Genomic DNA, 16,516 nt, shown 5'->3' with positions numbered 1-16,516 from the left:
GGTCCCATGAGATCACGCTGCACTCTACAGCTTCAGGATTGTAACCTAACAAAATTATGACATTGCACTAATATTTTTCCCCATGCATTTTCCTCATCACAATTATCCACATTGTCTCAAGATTTCTGCGATGCAGATCTAGGGTTTGAGAGAGAGAGAGAGATTGCAGGGGTGTTCTTTCAGGAAGAAATTGGGTCTGCTTCCTGACCTGTAAGCATGCCTGTTCCTGGAAAGCCTCACACAGGTTGGCAATGGAACTGAAGAGATTGTGTTGGAGTGGTGCAGCCACCACTAAGAATGTGTAGTCTCTAGGTCTTCAGCTTTCCACAGGAGACTCAAACATGACCCGTGGTCAGCAGTGTGTTCTGAAGACTCCTCGACCCTGAATGGTGATCTAATTGCTTTTTATTAGGTAACTGGGAAAACCTTTTCTTTTTATTTTTTCTTAAAGATTTATTTATTTATTTATTATATATACGTAAACTGTAGCTGCCTTCAGACACACCAGAAGAGGACATCAGATTCCATTACAGATGGCTGTGAGCCACCATGTGGTTGCTGGGGATTTGAACTCAGGACCTCTGGAAGAGCAGTCAGTGCTCATAACCACTGAGCTATCTCTCCAGCCTGGAAAAGACTTTTCATAGGCATATATATTTCTCAGTATTCTCTTAATTCTCTTGTACTTGTACTTTATTTTATTGCTATTTTAAACTTCTTTTGTGATTATTAAAAGTTAAAAAGATACACTATGAACTCTTAGAAGCAATGACACTAGAAAAATCCATTCATATCCTACTTTGGGGTGTATACACCCCAGAGCCCATTAACAGCTGTGGTAATTAAAATGCTATGCAAATACTCTGCCGGTGCAGAAACTCTGACACACTGAGCCCTAGTTGTCTTAGTTTATGCACTCAGTTTAGTATCATGGGCCTTCCTTTAAAAAACTATTCAATGTAGAATTCATATTGGCATATAGGTAAATTATCTTGCCTGAAGAGGTCTTCAAAATTTAAGAACTTTATGCAATTAGTTTCTCAGTACTTAAATTATTCAAAAGCAGAAAGAGCAGATTAATATGTGGAAAATCAGCATTAAAGTATGGTTTTATTAAATAGGACAAACCAAGACGGAGGCTATGTTAAAATTGCTTAAGTACTGACACTTTGCCTTTCTGCCTTTTCTGTGTCTCTCTACAGAGCCCTCCTACTTCTGGTATAGGCTTTCAGTCAAAGTTATATTGTCCTATAAATCTATCCAGAAATTAATATAGAACAAACAAGCAGACACGATTAGTGTTCAATAACAATGTAAAAGCCATGTAACTTAACATGGCTAGATATCTTCTCTTATTGCACACCAAACCCCACAGGGCTGGTTTTTAACATACATAGAAAAGATCAACAATGCAGTCAGCAGTTTCTATGGGTATCCGCATATTTCTCTCAAGTCGTTTTTCTGAAAACCGGGTAGAGGTTTCACTAGTGACTTAGAGATGATGTTTTCCCAGTCTGTAATGTCTGCAACTGGAAGATAAGTGCTGCAGATGTTACGGGAGTTACTGAGAATAATGGGTCTTATTTTAATGCACACAGTATGGTACTTATGGTAATTTTGCATAAAGATTCAAGAAAACGTTAGGCTATCCCTTGTCATCAACTGCAAATTTGAATTTTAGGGGTTTAAGCATTTTACAATTATGTATGTTGAGACATTTCAGCATCTAATATTGCTGACTACACAGCCTGTTTTTTTTTTTTTTTTTTTTTTTTTTTCTGATCGTGCATCCCTGGGCTTCTGACTGAATGCTAAGGAGAGACGGAAGAAAGGGTGTTTAATGAATCTCAAGACCATGACTTAGAAATGTGATTAAGTCTGTGTGGACTGACAAAACACCGGAAAAGCCTACATCAATGGCCCGTGATTGTGACAGGCGCAGACACTAACCATTATCAATTGCCCACATGTTTCCCAGGATTGGTCCTGTTTGTCTCCAGCGAATCCTGGTGTCTCGGGTGAGTGCCGCGTTAGGGAGGGGAATTGTGATTCGGTTCCACCTGCAAGAAATTTAGCATGAAATCAGCTTCACAGCTACCTTCCCGTCTTCTGAGTCAGTCTTACATGCATGTGAGGTTCCTGTTTCTGCACCCTTGCAATAACACCAAAATTAATGAAGGATTTACATTTATCTGTGGGGTCCGTGGCTTAGCTGTGCTGGCCTTGTGAATATTTTACTATGTATACGGCACTTATTCTGTATGCTGGGGAAATTTTTACAGAGTCATCTTGAATTTTATATGACGACACAAGAGGGTATGTAGTATATCTTAATTTATGGGGAAATTTAGACAGGCCACCATTATACACAGTAGAAGACAGTCAGGTCTGAACCAGGTCTAATTTCAAAAGTTACTTTTCTTCTACTTTTAAGTGTGTATTTAGTCAATACATTTCTTTTATTTAAACAAACAATAACCATGGGACATAAAATCCATAAAATCCATAACATAAGTATTAGACATAAAGAATAACTGACCTTATACAGGGTGGTCGTGCCTAAGATTTAGCTAGAAATACTAGTGTATTTATTTTTACAGTATCCCTCTCAGGAAAAAGTCAGTTTACTTAACTCGTACTTAGAATTCTAGTCTCAGAATTACCCACTGTTTCTCATTCCACAACATGGGTCCGGCTCTTCACTGAAACTGCGAGCATGTATACTCACCCACTGTAGTTCTCCGAGGAGTAGATGGTGCTGTGGGGGAGGTGGGGGCCTGCGCAGATCTCCGGCAAGCACTCGGTGTGGAGTAGGGACCAGGACCGTCCATGGTTAGTAGAAAACTCCAAGCTGACGCTAGGAACAGCAGAACAGAAAGGGGGTAAAGGTAACAACTGGTTATTTTTATTTCTGGCTAGATACCTTCAATGAGTCAATGCGTATAGGCTTCCTCTAAAGACCTTCACTAATGTGTCATGTCTCACTGAAGTCTGACCAGCCTTCAAAGGGCAAGCGGTTGGATCACTGCCATAGCAGCTACATCTGAAGGACGGTACACAGTAAACTGGGTCTGTGTTCTCCGATCTGATGGACAGCAAAGCAGTGACCATGTCTCACACTGTCACTTTCTCCTGTGAATGAGAGGCCAGCAAAGTTCTTACAGAGAACCCGAGCAACACTCATGCAAGCGAAGCAGAGACATCATGGCCCTTGAAGCGCCAACTGACTTCCATACCTATTATTAGGGCATCGCTAGCCAACAAGAGGCCAGTCTTGTCTTCAGTTATCTGTCATAAGGGACGCTGCCACAGCCTGTGTGAACACCTCTGATAGCTTATATCAAGCTCCCAGAACGAAGGTACTCCAACCGGAAAATCTATCCAGCCACCTACCTTCCCTTCTATTGACTAACCAAAGGCATTTTTTTAGGGAGGGTGCAGAAATCTGTATTTTATTAATGGCTATTTTGTTAAAATTCCAGCCAAAAATCTACCGACAGACCCACGTCAAGGGTCAAGTGCATGTGCCCATCTCCCTCGGGTTAGGAGACGCGGCATGCCTCTCACCTGTTGCCAGGCTGGTGTGTGCCACAGCCCAGATTGATAGAGAACTGGACCATGTGAGACATTGTGGAGGGGAGAACAGGCAGCACATGGAAGAAGTCCACAGCCCAGACATTCCGGTTAGGACCTTGGTGGTTCTTCTGCCTCAGACAAAATTTGGTGGCAGGCGTCTGAAGTTCAGGATTGATGACCACAGAAACCAAAGATGGAACCTTCCAAAAAAGGACACTCGGATTATTTACAATCCCTTCCATGTGGTCGATATGAATCCTCTTAGACTCTATCCAGCAAGTCACTAAGTACGTACCTTATACTGTGCATTGGACAATGACTTTGTGCTACATTTATTTACTTTTGTCTTCAAGGAATACTCGCCTCAATGACTCAGAATTTGTGTGTAGACAGTGGGGCTCCCGGTGTGTGACTGGTCACATATGTGTCTCCCAGGACAGGACTAAGTACAGCACTAAGGCAGTTAAATAATGATTTGACTTTATCATTAATGCTTCCAAAAGTGGTTCTGTATAATATTAATGCTTTTCCCCAACTAGGAACTTTGAAAATGAGATTCAAAACAGAAGTAGCTATAGACAAGTAAACCAATACATAATCTTTAATGTCTACAATTTGGTGTGAAGTATTCACAGGACCAGAGCAGGTAGAATCCTACCACATAATTTCAAAAAGAGTAGTCCAACAATAACATCCCAAGTGCTTTCAATTGGGTTATACTATCAATTGAAAGTTGAACTTGCTGGATATTTTTCTCTGATTGCTCCCATTGTTAACCATTTTAAAATCCTTCACTTTGTGTGTATGTGTATGTATGGATTGCTGTGCACATGTATACATATGGCCAGGGATTAAAGTCATGTGTCTTTCTTAACAATTGCTCTCTATTTTTTTTTCCACTGGGGGACAGCATCTCTCACTGAACATGGACCTTGCCAATTCAGCTAGACTGGCTGGTCAGGCTCTAGGGAACCCCCTGTTACCGACTCCCCAGTGTTGAGACTGCAGATGTGCACCACCATGAACAACTTTTTTCAACTCCATTAACAACTTTGTGTTCTGGAGTCCAAACTTAGTTACTACGGCTTATAGAGCAAGCTTGTTACTGACAGGCTTCTCCCCAGCCCCCAAGTTCTGTAAAGTAGTTACAGTGCTGTCAAGTATGGAGAGAAAGCACTACTGAGTGTAGTGTAAGATCAGTAAATATTGACAGAATAAAAAAAAAAAAACACATCCATGACAAGCATCTCACATGGTTTCCTAGATGTCTGTAAATAACCAGAAATAACACCTGTCCACCCAGAGAGCAAAGTGAAATAACCAAATCTATAGCTCTAATTAGCAAAGAAAATGTAAGGGTGCCAATGATCTTGCGATGCTTTCTGTCTGGCAAATCGCCAGTGCGGGGCTCTACTCATTGTGTCTAAAAGGAAGTCTATGAAGCTGCATAATTAGAGTCACATTTACAACTTTCTCAGGGACGAGAATACCTGTCCACCAGAGGTCTGTGTTTTGCTTTATTGTCGCTGTAATTCGTTCTTCCTGACAAAACCAGGCTTCTCATTTATATCAGAAATAAAAATGAATGTTAAGACTCCCAAGTCCCTTGCAAAAATATCTAGAATTTCCTGGGGTGGCAAGGAAAGAGATGGATCCACTTTAGCTGGCATGGACTTCATGGATGTGGCCTGAGAGTTCTGAGGTAGGTCATCAGGCACAAGGACTGGTGTTTGTACCTTATAGGAAGAATAGGAAAGAGTGTCCAGCGCAATGTGTTCTTTTCTTCCTTCGATCTTGGCATATAAGATGACATCATTTTCATGAGAGTCTCCAGGGTCACAGATTCCTCCTGTACCAAACAAATAATTCATGGTGTTAGAACCAGCTTGCATCCAAAACCTCAAATGGAGCATTGGAGATCAGAGAAAGAAATGATAGTACCTTTACACAAAGACAATGAGACCCAAGAAATTAATTAACGAAGAGCCACGTTACAGATCAAAGACTTAACATGTAAAGGACAACATCCTCCTTGTTAGATGGAATTACTCAGAGAGCAGTGTGACTAGCAGTGGCTACATGGCCATAATTCAACTCAGTCTTTAAAAAAGTGCATTTGTGTGTGTTTATGTATATATATGGGCACACATATACATATATGCCTTTTCCATGTGGGTGTGTATATGTGTGTAGGTGTTGTACTTGTGTGTGCAGGCCAGAAGACAACCTTATGTCTTATCTTTTGCTAAGACAGGAGCTTTCATTGGTTGGGACTCAGCGAGCAGACAAAGGTGGCTGCAAATTTGCAAATCTCAGGAATCTGCTAGTCTCTGCCTCCACATGCTGCAATTACAAAGTGAACCACCATGCCTGGGATTGACCATCTAACCCGGCCCTGTGAGAACCTGTTTATTTGTAGCTGTTTTTCTACTCATGCTTAGGTCTTCCATTTCATTCCAGTTGTCTACAAATCTTTTAAAATCTGGAATGATAATAACTCCAGATTTCAATCAATCCCTTGTTCTTGCTTGGGATTGTATTGACTATGGGGATGGGGTTTTTTTTTTTTTTTTTTTAATGGTTCCAAATGATGTTAGAATTTTTTTTTCTATTTTCGTGGAAAATGCTCTGGGCATTTTGATTGGGACAGTAATCTGTTAAGTAGATTTTGGTAGAGTATTTGCCCATGAGCATGGAGGTCTCCCATTTTCTAGTTTTCCCCTCAACTTCTTTAAAGATTGAAATTTTCATTGTAGATATCTTTAACCTCCTTGGTAACATTTATTCTAAAATTCTCATCGTCTTTGAGCCTACTGTTAAGTGTGAGTGTGCTCACGCTTTTTTTTCTCTGTGTATTTGTTGTTGGTGTATATAAGGTGACTGATTTTGTATGTAGATTTTATACCCTGTCACTTTGCTGAAATTATTGATGCTATAGGTTTTTGAGTGGAATTCTAGGGCCTTTATGAATCATATCATCTGTAAACTGAAATAATCTGACTTCTCCTTTTTCCATTGTATTCTTTTAGTTTTCTTGCTCTCCAGTGCTAATTAGTGCCTTGAGCACTATATTGAAATGAAGCGGGGACACTGGACAGCCCTGCCTACTCTTGATTTTAATGAATCACTTCAAGCCTTTCCTGCACTTTGGATGATGTTGGATGTGGGTCTGTGGTACAGAGCCTTTGTTATGTTGAGGAATGTTTTTTGTAGTCCCATTCTCTAAAACTTTTATCACAGGTCTTGTTGGGTTTTGTCAAGGGCCTTTTCTGCATCTATTGAGATGATCAAGTGATTTTCATCTTTAAGCCTATTTATATCAAAATGTCTGGTGACTCCCTGCATCGAAGGCTTCTGAAATGGTATTATGAAGATGTTTCCAGTAACATTGATGATATTTTAGTAGATATGCTTGTACTTTAAGTAGGTACTATTTACTTTTTACATTAATATTTGGTGCTTCACTTGATTAGTGGAAGGTATATAGTAGAGTTTGCTCTCTATCACTACTTGGTGGTCACATAATGTGATATACCATTAGACCTAAAAGGGAGGTGAGAGTCCCCTGGTGACAGACTAACCTGAGTAAATGCTCTGTCTTGTCACCACTGATCTATTCTTTCTCTGTTACATGTTATCAATAATTATGGCTAAGTAGAAGACCCCCCCCCTACCAGACTGTCATACATAACAGCACTGGCCACCCAAGAGCACAGGCATGCAGAAGCATTTCTCAAGTGCATCACACCAAACTTTTCTCTTATCCTTACATTTCTAAGAAATCTTCCAGTTCTAAATTCAGCATCACGGATGCTAACTTTATTTACAAGTAGCTGCTATCTCTGATGTTCTGTGGTGCCAGTAATGTATTCTTCAAACTCTAGAATGAGATCACCCTTTGGGAATTTATTAAAGTCAACAAGTAATAACTGATTCACCACTAAAAATTAAATAAGCCAAGAAGGCGTCTGTCGTTTACAGATACTCTGGTTGGATTCAGTTGGGATAATGAAAGTCTGCAGTTTGGAGGACACTGACAAGTGGAGCTAAGTTAGCTAGATGAAGCCAATTAGCACAACAGATTCCATAATTGAAGAACTGTTAGCCATAAAGAAAGCTACAGAGAAAAAAGTTAAGAGTAGGCAGTTATAGATGGGTTCTTGAAGATGAATCTACGCTTTGGGCCTGACTTGGCAGGGTGAGTGAAGATGGGCACAGTACTGCCCTCAGGTCTAGAACTGCTCCCATGATATGACAACATGAAATGTCTGATCTGATGCTCTAAGACTGTTCCCGTAGGCTCAGCCATTGCGTTTTCACAGTCTGTTAATGAGAATTGTGATTGGCCTATAAACCTTTGCAGTGTCTCCAAGATCGCACTTTTGGAGCCCTTGAGAAAATTGGTTAAATCCACAAATACCGATAGTTGACTATGGTCACCACAGTAAGGCAAAACCCATTCTGGTAAACAGGCGCCCTTATATATGAAACACCGTTCTTTCATGTTCCTAAGAGCAATTATTTTCAAAAGCCCGACAAACACCTTACTAGACACCCATGTTTGGCTTCAGGAGTGACCTATTAGATTTATACTGCGCAAATCCTCCCAAGCCACCTAAGTTCGTTTTTTGCGCTGTTTGGCACACTTGGGCAGCACTGGACATTGGTTTGCTAACAGAGAAGCCAGTGTCTGTGAGACAAACGGCAGAGGACCAGTAAGTTCTGGGAATGAGCTTGCTTCTAGAGTAGCTAACCCAGGGAAGAAAAGGTTCAGCATGTGTCCTTGTCCTTCTGCTTTGTTCTGAGAGCAGCTCTGGGCCTATGGGATTCCAGCGAGTCATCTAATCGTGTTGTAGGAAATCTGTCTCCACGTTAGTTGAACAGTTTGAGGGAGTGCACCATATATCGTAGCTTTAGACACCGAAGTTGTACTTCAGCTACTAGTGAATAAACAAATTCTGTCCATCAAACACTGAGTAATATTTAGAAATTATCAAGGAGTGACTAAAACAGGAGAAGTCCCATTGTGTGACTTTAGTGCAGCATCTCTACAGGCCTGAACGATCCTGAATGATCCATTCTCTGAACCTCATTAGCTGGTTCCTGGGACCTTCTTAAGAACAGAAAGTGAACAGCCAGCAGCTGCTGCTCAGAGAAACACATGGGGGATGCTCACACGGAAAGCAATGGGAAAGAAAGTCCAAGAGGAGCCAAGGCATTAAGATGATGGCAGAGTTCATCTGAAATGCTCCTCTGAGAGCAGTCTGTCCGTCCTGTGAAGCTCAGTGACAGCAGTCCTACCGGAAATCATGGAATCTTGCTTAGTTTACTCTGATACTCGGTAGAAAGAAGGACTCGGGAGGCAGCTTGCACTGCAATTAAAGTGCAGAAGAATTTCAACGGAAGCTGTCTGGCCGCTCGGTTTCTGAGTCCTTAGATACTGTTTTATATAGCTTGATAGACACTTATTTGTGGGAAGAAAGTAGTTTTGCTGAATTCAACTATTTTCCTAGCACTGGGCTAGGCAGGGAAATATACACTGACATTTTAGTGAGAAAACAGAAACAAACAAAAGTCCCAAACCAAACAACGGCAACAAAACAAAAACCAAAAAAAATCCAAGACATTTACAGTGGTGTCCACCATCCCCGGCTTTTCTTTACACTGTGTTACCTACAGTCAGGCATGACGTAGAATTACTAATATTCGTCTGACACCACTTTTAGAACAGCTGGGTATTATAAATTATTTATTAGTGTGTGCACACGCACATGTGTACATGTGTGCCTGTGTGCATGAAGATGCATATATACATTCGTTCATGCATGACTGCGTGTGACTTCATGTATGTGTGTGTGTGTGTATCTATGTGTGCACAATAACACTCCCATTCCTATAGCAAGAGGACAGAAGTCAGTGCTGTGCATCTCTGTCTATTGCTCTTTACCTTAGTTGTTGAGACAGTGTCTCTGACTACATCTGGAGTTTGCCGTGTAGCTAGACTGGCTGGTCAGCAAGCCCCAGGGATCTGTCTCCGGTGCTGAGATTATAGGAGCTCTCTGCTGCACTTGGCTTTTTACATGCCTGCTGGGTATCCAAACTCAAACCCTCATGCTTTCAGGGCAAGTTCCTTCTCCACTAAGCCAGCTTCCCAACCCATATTTCATTTATCAAGGATTCTTCTCCTTACGTTTTAACTATGCTTGATTTATAGTTTACTTATCAAACTTCATCATAGGTATGTGTGTATGTATAGCAGAAAGCATAGCACATAGACTGGCACATTAGCACACATGGTTTCCAGCATCCACAGAGATTATAGCATAAGGAGAGATTCCTCTTACGAAAGAATGACAGTTAGTGGTAATTGCATTGTGCTGATACATCTCAGTAGAAACCCAGAGAAAAGAGATGACATAAACTAAAGGAGCTGAGAACAAACTAAATGATCAGTAAACGTTTTCAAAGGAGCAATGAACAGAGAGTAAAACAAAATGATATTCATTAGGTTATTTTTGCCTTGTTGACTGAAGTTTGTCTCTAAACCACTGCACTGGATACTTACTGGTCCTCAAAAATGTTTGTTGAGTATGTGAACAGATAAGTAAGGGAAACGGGGTTTGAACTGCATTCTGAAAGTTGGACAAGTTAGCACAAATGCTAGGCATGAGAACTGTCATGAACCAAGGGTTGAGCACACGTAAACCAGCCTGAGAAGAAATATGATCTAACGCCTCTCGTTTCCTGGAGCACCACACTGCGTGGGAGGCTATACACTCCTAAACCCCTCTCACATTGCTTGCAATCTCGTCCAAGCTCCCATATTCTGGGATCTTTTCTCTGGGTGCAGCTTTCTCCTCTCCAGGCTCAATTCATCCTACCCATCTCAATGTCCTCTCTCCTGCCCTGTTTTATCTCATCCGAAAATTACCTTCTATCAGTGCTGCTCCCTCAAGATCTTGACTCCATTTTTGTACATCTCTGATGACATCCTGGAAGCAGTGGTCCTGACTCCGAGGCATGTATCTCTCTGGTTAATTCTATATGCACTTTGGTGGACCTGCCATCTTCTCAAGGCCATTCCTGGCTTCTCAGCCTTTATCCTGGCTGACCTCACCCTCCATGGCATTTCCTATGCATCAGATCACCCTGTTATCCCATGGAAGCCCTTTCTCTCCCCCACCTGCTTCCTTTCTCCTCTGCTTTATATTCTTCTGCATCTTTGTTCCTTTTCCCTTCTACCTCCACAGGGAAAAGATTTTCCCTAAGTGTTTCATGTTGCTGGCTATCAGCGGTTCTGGAGAAAATTATCCCAACTTTCAAGATTCAGCTAGAAGTCTCTTCACTTTATTCAGCAGCTCATTTATTGAGCACCTGTTCTCATCAAGGAGCAGTGTCCGAATGGTTTTCAAAGGTGCTCTAAACCGTGAGCAGAAGCGCTATCTTCATGTGGTGTTCTAGAAACCCCAGCTTTAACATGCCCGATGCCAAATCTTCCGCATACCTTCCTCTTAAAAAAAAAAAAAAAACAAAACATGCCACTGTAGGGAATGGTGTTGGTCCCTCAGGCACGGAGAAGAGAAACATGTCTTGTTTTCATGACCCACAGGCAGCTGTGCACCAGCCTTGGGTGGCTCTGTCTCTGCAGGTGTCCCATCTGGTCCTCTCCTTCCCACCACCACTTAGCACCGGCTCATTCTCCTGGTGCCCCAACTAGCACATCAGACACCGAAAAGGACTGCCAGACAAAATGCACTGCACGGAAAGGGAAGTGTTTATCAAAATTTTCTAAAATTAGTGCTTAAAATATTATTCACTGTAAACTTATAACACTAACAATTTTAACTAAGCTGTGCACCATTCGGTTCTAACCTGCTGGAAGTCTGACTCCACGGTCCTAACTCAGGTATTTTGGTTCCTAATTATTTTAGTCTTTTCTTCACACTCTTGGTAGAGTTATCTCATTAAAACAACACAACACAACACAACAGGTAATATAGGCCCAGCGGCATTCCTTTGACATGATAGCCGGAGAAAGCGCTAACCTCTTTAGTAATCTTATCCTTTGGACAAATTTGCCGACTCCAAATGTATCACACACTCTGATTTTTTTAATATCCTTTATTCAGAATGATTACTCTGAAACCCTGGCTTTTGAGGATTGGTCCAGTACCACATTGTTTATGAAGTCTCACGCTTATCTTTCCTCTGCTGCCCCCTCAGCCCTCTCTCTCTCTGACAGCACGCTGTGCCATAAAAGCTTGCTGCTTCCTCCTGACACACGGTTAAATGTCACTCGTGGTCACGGGGCTTCGTCTGAGCTACTCCAAACAGTAACAGCTCAGTCGGATGAGCTTGGGAGGTCCATTTAAGAGCTTTTATGTGTTAACTCGTTCATCAGCAACTCCATGGCTGGGGCAGCTCTGCTCTGCACTAACCCTCGTGTCCTATCCCAGGCTCAATATTCAATATGTATAGCTTACTTTTTAGTGAATAGAATTCCTTTTATCTAGGAGGGTGTATTACTTTGGGATTGCTAAAATAAATCTTCCCACATAGTCAATACTGTTTTAATTCATTAGTTAGTAATCAATTTTATTAAAGAAAGAATTGAAGATGACTTAATATTTCATACATAATCTCTGTATAAAGGAATCAATACAATAGTGATTTAATCTTTTATAGATGTATGCGGATGGGTTGATTTACTATTGAAATTATAATTTCAAATAAATTTTATCAAGAAGATAAAGCTAGAAAAACACACTAGAGTGGTTATTGCAATTTTGTGTTTTGCCCACGCTTCCTAGAAAGTACTTTTAGTAAAGTGAGAGGTGGTTTGAGTATCATTTCAAGGAAACAAAGTCTAGATGTTTAAATGCACAAACTACTTCAGAGTAAGTACAGACACCCCGAACTGTATGGTTACATCACTTTAGCCCTAGTACTCTTCAGTTCTGAACAGCGAGCTGTTGGCAGCATCGCATGGGTCGTGTGCTGTTGCCATGCATCGCATGGACCATGACGGTCTTGAGACCCACCTCACGCAGCCCTGAGCTGTACAGTTGTTGAGAAGCCGAGTCAGGCAGTGGACGATTTCTCTGAGTCTCAGGCTGGAGGTTCTGTCCTGATGACCTGACTTCCATGTTGCTAAGGTGAGATAATCTTTATTTCCTGCTTCATCTCCAGGTCCTGCTTGTGACTTTTCCATCCCACAAGGAAGGCATGTGACAGGAATCCTGTCAGTGACTATGCCACGTGCTCATGCTGACTAACTGAATAGATCTGGGAGGCCACAGACTTCAAGTCTCTATTTATCTATAGATACTTTCTCATCTTTAAATGTTTGATTTACCTATGTATTACTTAATATGCTTTATGACCACTTTTATGTGTTTTCAAGACTGACTGGAAAACAGAGAGTGTTATAAAACACTATAGAATACTATAAACCATTTCCCCTTCTGCTTCTCCTAACAGCAGAGTCGGATCATAACAAGATGCCCATGAAAACGCATGACTTACCTGGATAAGAGTTGAGGTAACAGGCTATGAGCAAAAGGGTCACCTTGATTTTTGCTTTTTTCCTATTATTTTATTTTAGAAAACACAAACCTTCATTTACATTTGCGATTATAATTACAACATTTCCTCCTTCCATTTCCTCCCTCCAAACCTTCCCACTTAATCCTCCCCACTTTCCTTCCAATTCACCCCCTACTGTTATTATCTGCAACATTGCCACAGTGAGCAAGAAAGAGAGGTAAGAGGAAGAAATTGTGGTATTCTGTCTTTGGGCCTAGTCATGGCATGTCAAGGATGCCTTTCTCTACAAGATGGTGTCAACAAGGGTAGCCTGAGGAAGGATGAATTCCACAGGTCTATTCTTCAGGTCAGCTCTGACTTCTGTGATCTTCATTTTGTAGAATAAATAATAAGCGATATTATTTACATAGGAAAAGGTAGTGATCTGCACCTACCCATAACGAAGTAGAACCTCAGGTTGCCATAACCAGTTGTATCCATGTAGGGGGTGCATAGCTTCCTCTCTCCATCCTTGAGGAACACCAGCGATAGTCCTGATTCTATGGTACCACATTCTGAGCCAACTACTGCTCCCAAGATGTCCCATCTACAAAAGGGAGAAAGAATCTAAGAGTTAGAATACCAAATCCAACTTTACACAATTTTTTTTTAATTTAGTGATGGATAATTCTGAAGTAAAGATGTGATACCACAGACTTCAGGCAAAGAAAGAACCATAAACATGCTGTTCAGCCACACTTCCACTGCTATCAGCTTTAGGGAACAGAGTATTTCTTTGTCTCTTTTGTGTCTAGAGCCACAGCCAGGAACAAGAAAGTATTTATTCTTTATTTTAATGGCCTGAAAATATCATACAAGGGTATAATGCATATTGAGCAAATCTACTCTCTTTTTTCTGCTCCAATTGACCCCCCTTCCCCATACATAAAATATTTGTTCTTAAAAGTACTTATAACTGAGTTGAAGAGTCAAATTAGCTCAAGGCAAGTGCGAACCAGGGAAGTCAGTATGGTTAAGTGCTTTTATGGTGGCTCTATATTAAGGATATAGTATATATGTAATTATTATATATGTACAGTCTAATGAAAAGCTTAAGAGCCAGAAAGAATCTAGTAAATTTTCATAAAGAAGCTGAGATTTAAACTTGGTCTTGCCAGCAAGCGCTTATGTATAGAGAGCATTAAAACAGCTGATTTCTATTTAGTGCCAGTTCATGTGCTGGATCCTAACCTAATTGTGATGCTATGGAAACTCTGTAAGACAGTAAGGAAATCCTGATTTTGACTTGGAAACTGAGATACACCTATGTTAATGATGGTCAATAAAGAACAGGCACCATATTTAAAACCATGTAGTTGGACTATTAGATTTGGGGTTGATAAATCACAGGAGAATAGGCTGAGAACTGGGTATAACCCTGGTACAATTAACAGCACAGATGCCACTACATCTTCACAAGAGTATTGCTGGAGCAGAGTAGAAAATACTTCTGAATGGTTCACTGGAAGACAGGGTTCAGAAAAAGTGACTTCAAATCCTATTCCATAGACACTTAGGGTGATTTTTTTCCAGATAGAAAAATGTGATTGTGTTTCTGTTTGTTTAAGCACATTCAGGGGCTCCCCACTGCTGTCTGGATAAATTTCAAACTCCTTTGTGTAGAATATAAGACCCTAATTGGTCTGACCCAAGAAACCGTTTCTGGTCTCATCTCTGTGGATGTTCCAAGTCTCTTTCTGTCTGTACCAAACACAGCAGAAGCCTGATAATGATGGAGATATTAAATAATTAAATACCAAAAAAAAAAAAAAATGTTTGAAGCATAACTTGGTGCCTTGCCTGGGTCCATCCTCAGTTTCTTCTGCCTTTGATAGTCTTGTCTTTGCCTCATCATGTGAGAATTTTTATTTTCTTCCCTCTCCTAATCTTGGCCTCTCTCATCCTTCAGATTAGTGATATGTTCTTTTTAAAAATCTTTTTTATTGGATATTTTATGTATTTACATTTCAAATGTTATCCCCTTTTCCCTCTCTTCCATCCTCCTTCCCTCTCCCTTTGCTTCCATGAAGGGACTCCCACTCTAAACCACACACCCCTACATCATCGCCCTGGCATTCCCCTACACTGGGGAAACGACCCTTCACAGGACCAAAGGCTTCTTCTCCTATTGATGTCAGACATATGTATTTTTGCTACATATGCGGCAGGAGCCATGGGTCCCTCCATGTGCACTCCTTGGTTGGTGTTTTAGTCCCTGAAAGCTCTGAGGGGTGGTGATGGTAGTGACATGTTTTCTCATTCACAAATTCCCCATATCTAATCTTAATGCCTGGGACTACAATGTTTTTGATTTTAGGACCACTTCAAGCTCTTTAAAACTTGAAGACTGGTGGTCCAGTTTTCAGACAAAAGATCACCACTAAACCATCTGTCCACTTAGACCCAGCCCTGTATGACCACCTGGGCATCAGCTTCTCCATCAACCTTGGCTCTGGGTGAGAGAGAACTTTATGTCCATGTCTTCAAGATTCACAGGCTTCTTTAAGTGGGCTAATAGGGTATCTGTACCTCTCTGATCCCAAATGCCTCTCCCTTGACCTCCTCCTCCTTGCCAGTCTATCTGAGAGGTTTCTTAAGCAGAAAATTTACAATATAGTTTTGGCTCTAATAAAAGCCTAGAGACACTTTAGGAGAATGACCAAAAACCTGTCGCTGACATTTAGGCCATTTCCATTTGTCTGGTTATTACAAGAGATGCTGTATGGAAGGTCCAGTGTTAAATGTTCCATACACTTGGGCAGAGAGCCCTAGCAGCTCCTCTTTACTTATGTCTATGAGAGATAGGAGATGCAGTCCTAAACAGAATATATTGTATTAGTGCATTGACTTTTGCTCTTTTGCATGTGCAATGCTCTAACCCTTTGGGCACTTTAGACTATTTGAAAAAGCAGCAACTCTGATAATAACATGTGTTCTGGGCCCTTACAAGCCTTTCAGCTGAGAAAAGATGTACGTGTGTGTGTGTGTGTGTGTGTGTGTGTGTGTGTGTGTGTGTCTATCTGTAAGTAGAATTATTGGGTAATACTTCACCAATCTTCAGACTTGTTGGATAACATTACGTGCCATTAGGAGGACGTAAGATTCCTGTTTCCACACAAGCTTGTCCCCTCATTTGACTTTTGTCAGCTTTTAAACGTTATCCTGGCAGCGGGGAAGATGTTCTCTCACTTTTGCAACCCCATAACTCCTAATGATGGGGACATCACTCATGCTCAGGCGGGCCGGCTCCTCTCCTGTTCTCAGGGTGGCTTCTCTCCCTGGTCTGTTGCCCGTTCGCATCCCAGTCTCGTCTCACTCCCGCGTGAGCTGAAATCCACCTATTTTCTTCCAGACA

The 16,516-nt window shown here is 41.2% G+C and overlaps 1 protein-coding gene across 1 annotated transcript in view; it reads right to left on the bottom strand.

Annotated features, from left to right (window-relative positions):
• The window catches only part of RELN (reelin), a gene marked incomplete at its 5' end in the record, with an annotated part of 413,261 nt that overhangs the window by 148,161 nt on the left and 248,584 nt on the right, over nt 1–16,516 (bottom strand). The window contains 5 exons of the mRNA XM_080936108.1: nt 1,951–2,060; nt 2,729–2,857; nt 3,568–3,776; nt 5,313–5,425; nt 13,557–13,708. Coding sequence (XP_080792234.1) covers nt 1,951–2,060; nt 2,729–2,857; nt 3,568–3,776; nt 5,313–5,425; nt 13,557–13,708 — 713 coding nt within the window. The remainder of the gene's footprint in view (nt 1–1,950; nt 2,061–2,728; nt 2,858–3,567; nt 3,777–5,312; nt 5,426–13,556; nt 13,709–16,516) is intronic.

Source organism: Micromys minutus (genome assembly GCF_963924665.1).
Source record: "Micromys minutus genome assembly, chromosome: 23".
In the NCBI taxonomy this organism is placed as follows: domain Eukaryota; kingdom Metazoa; phylum Chordata; class Mammalia; order Rodentia; family Muridae; genus Micromys; species Micromys minutus.
The sequence above is the reverse complement of the archived record's forward strand: the minus strand, read 5'-3'. Positions and strand labels throughout refer to the sequence as shown.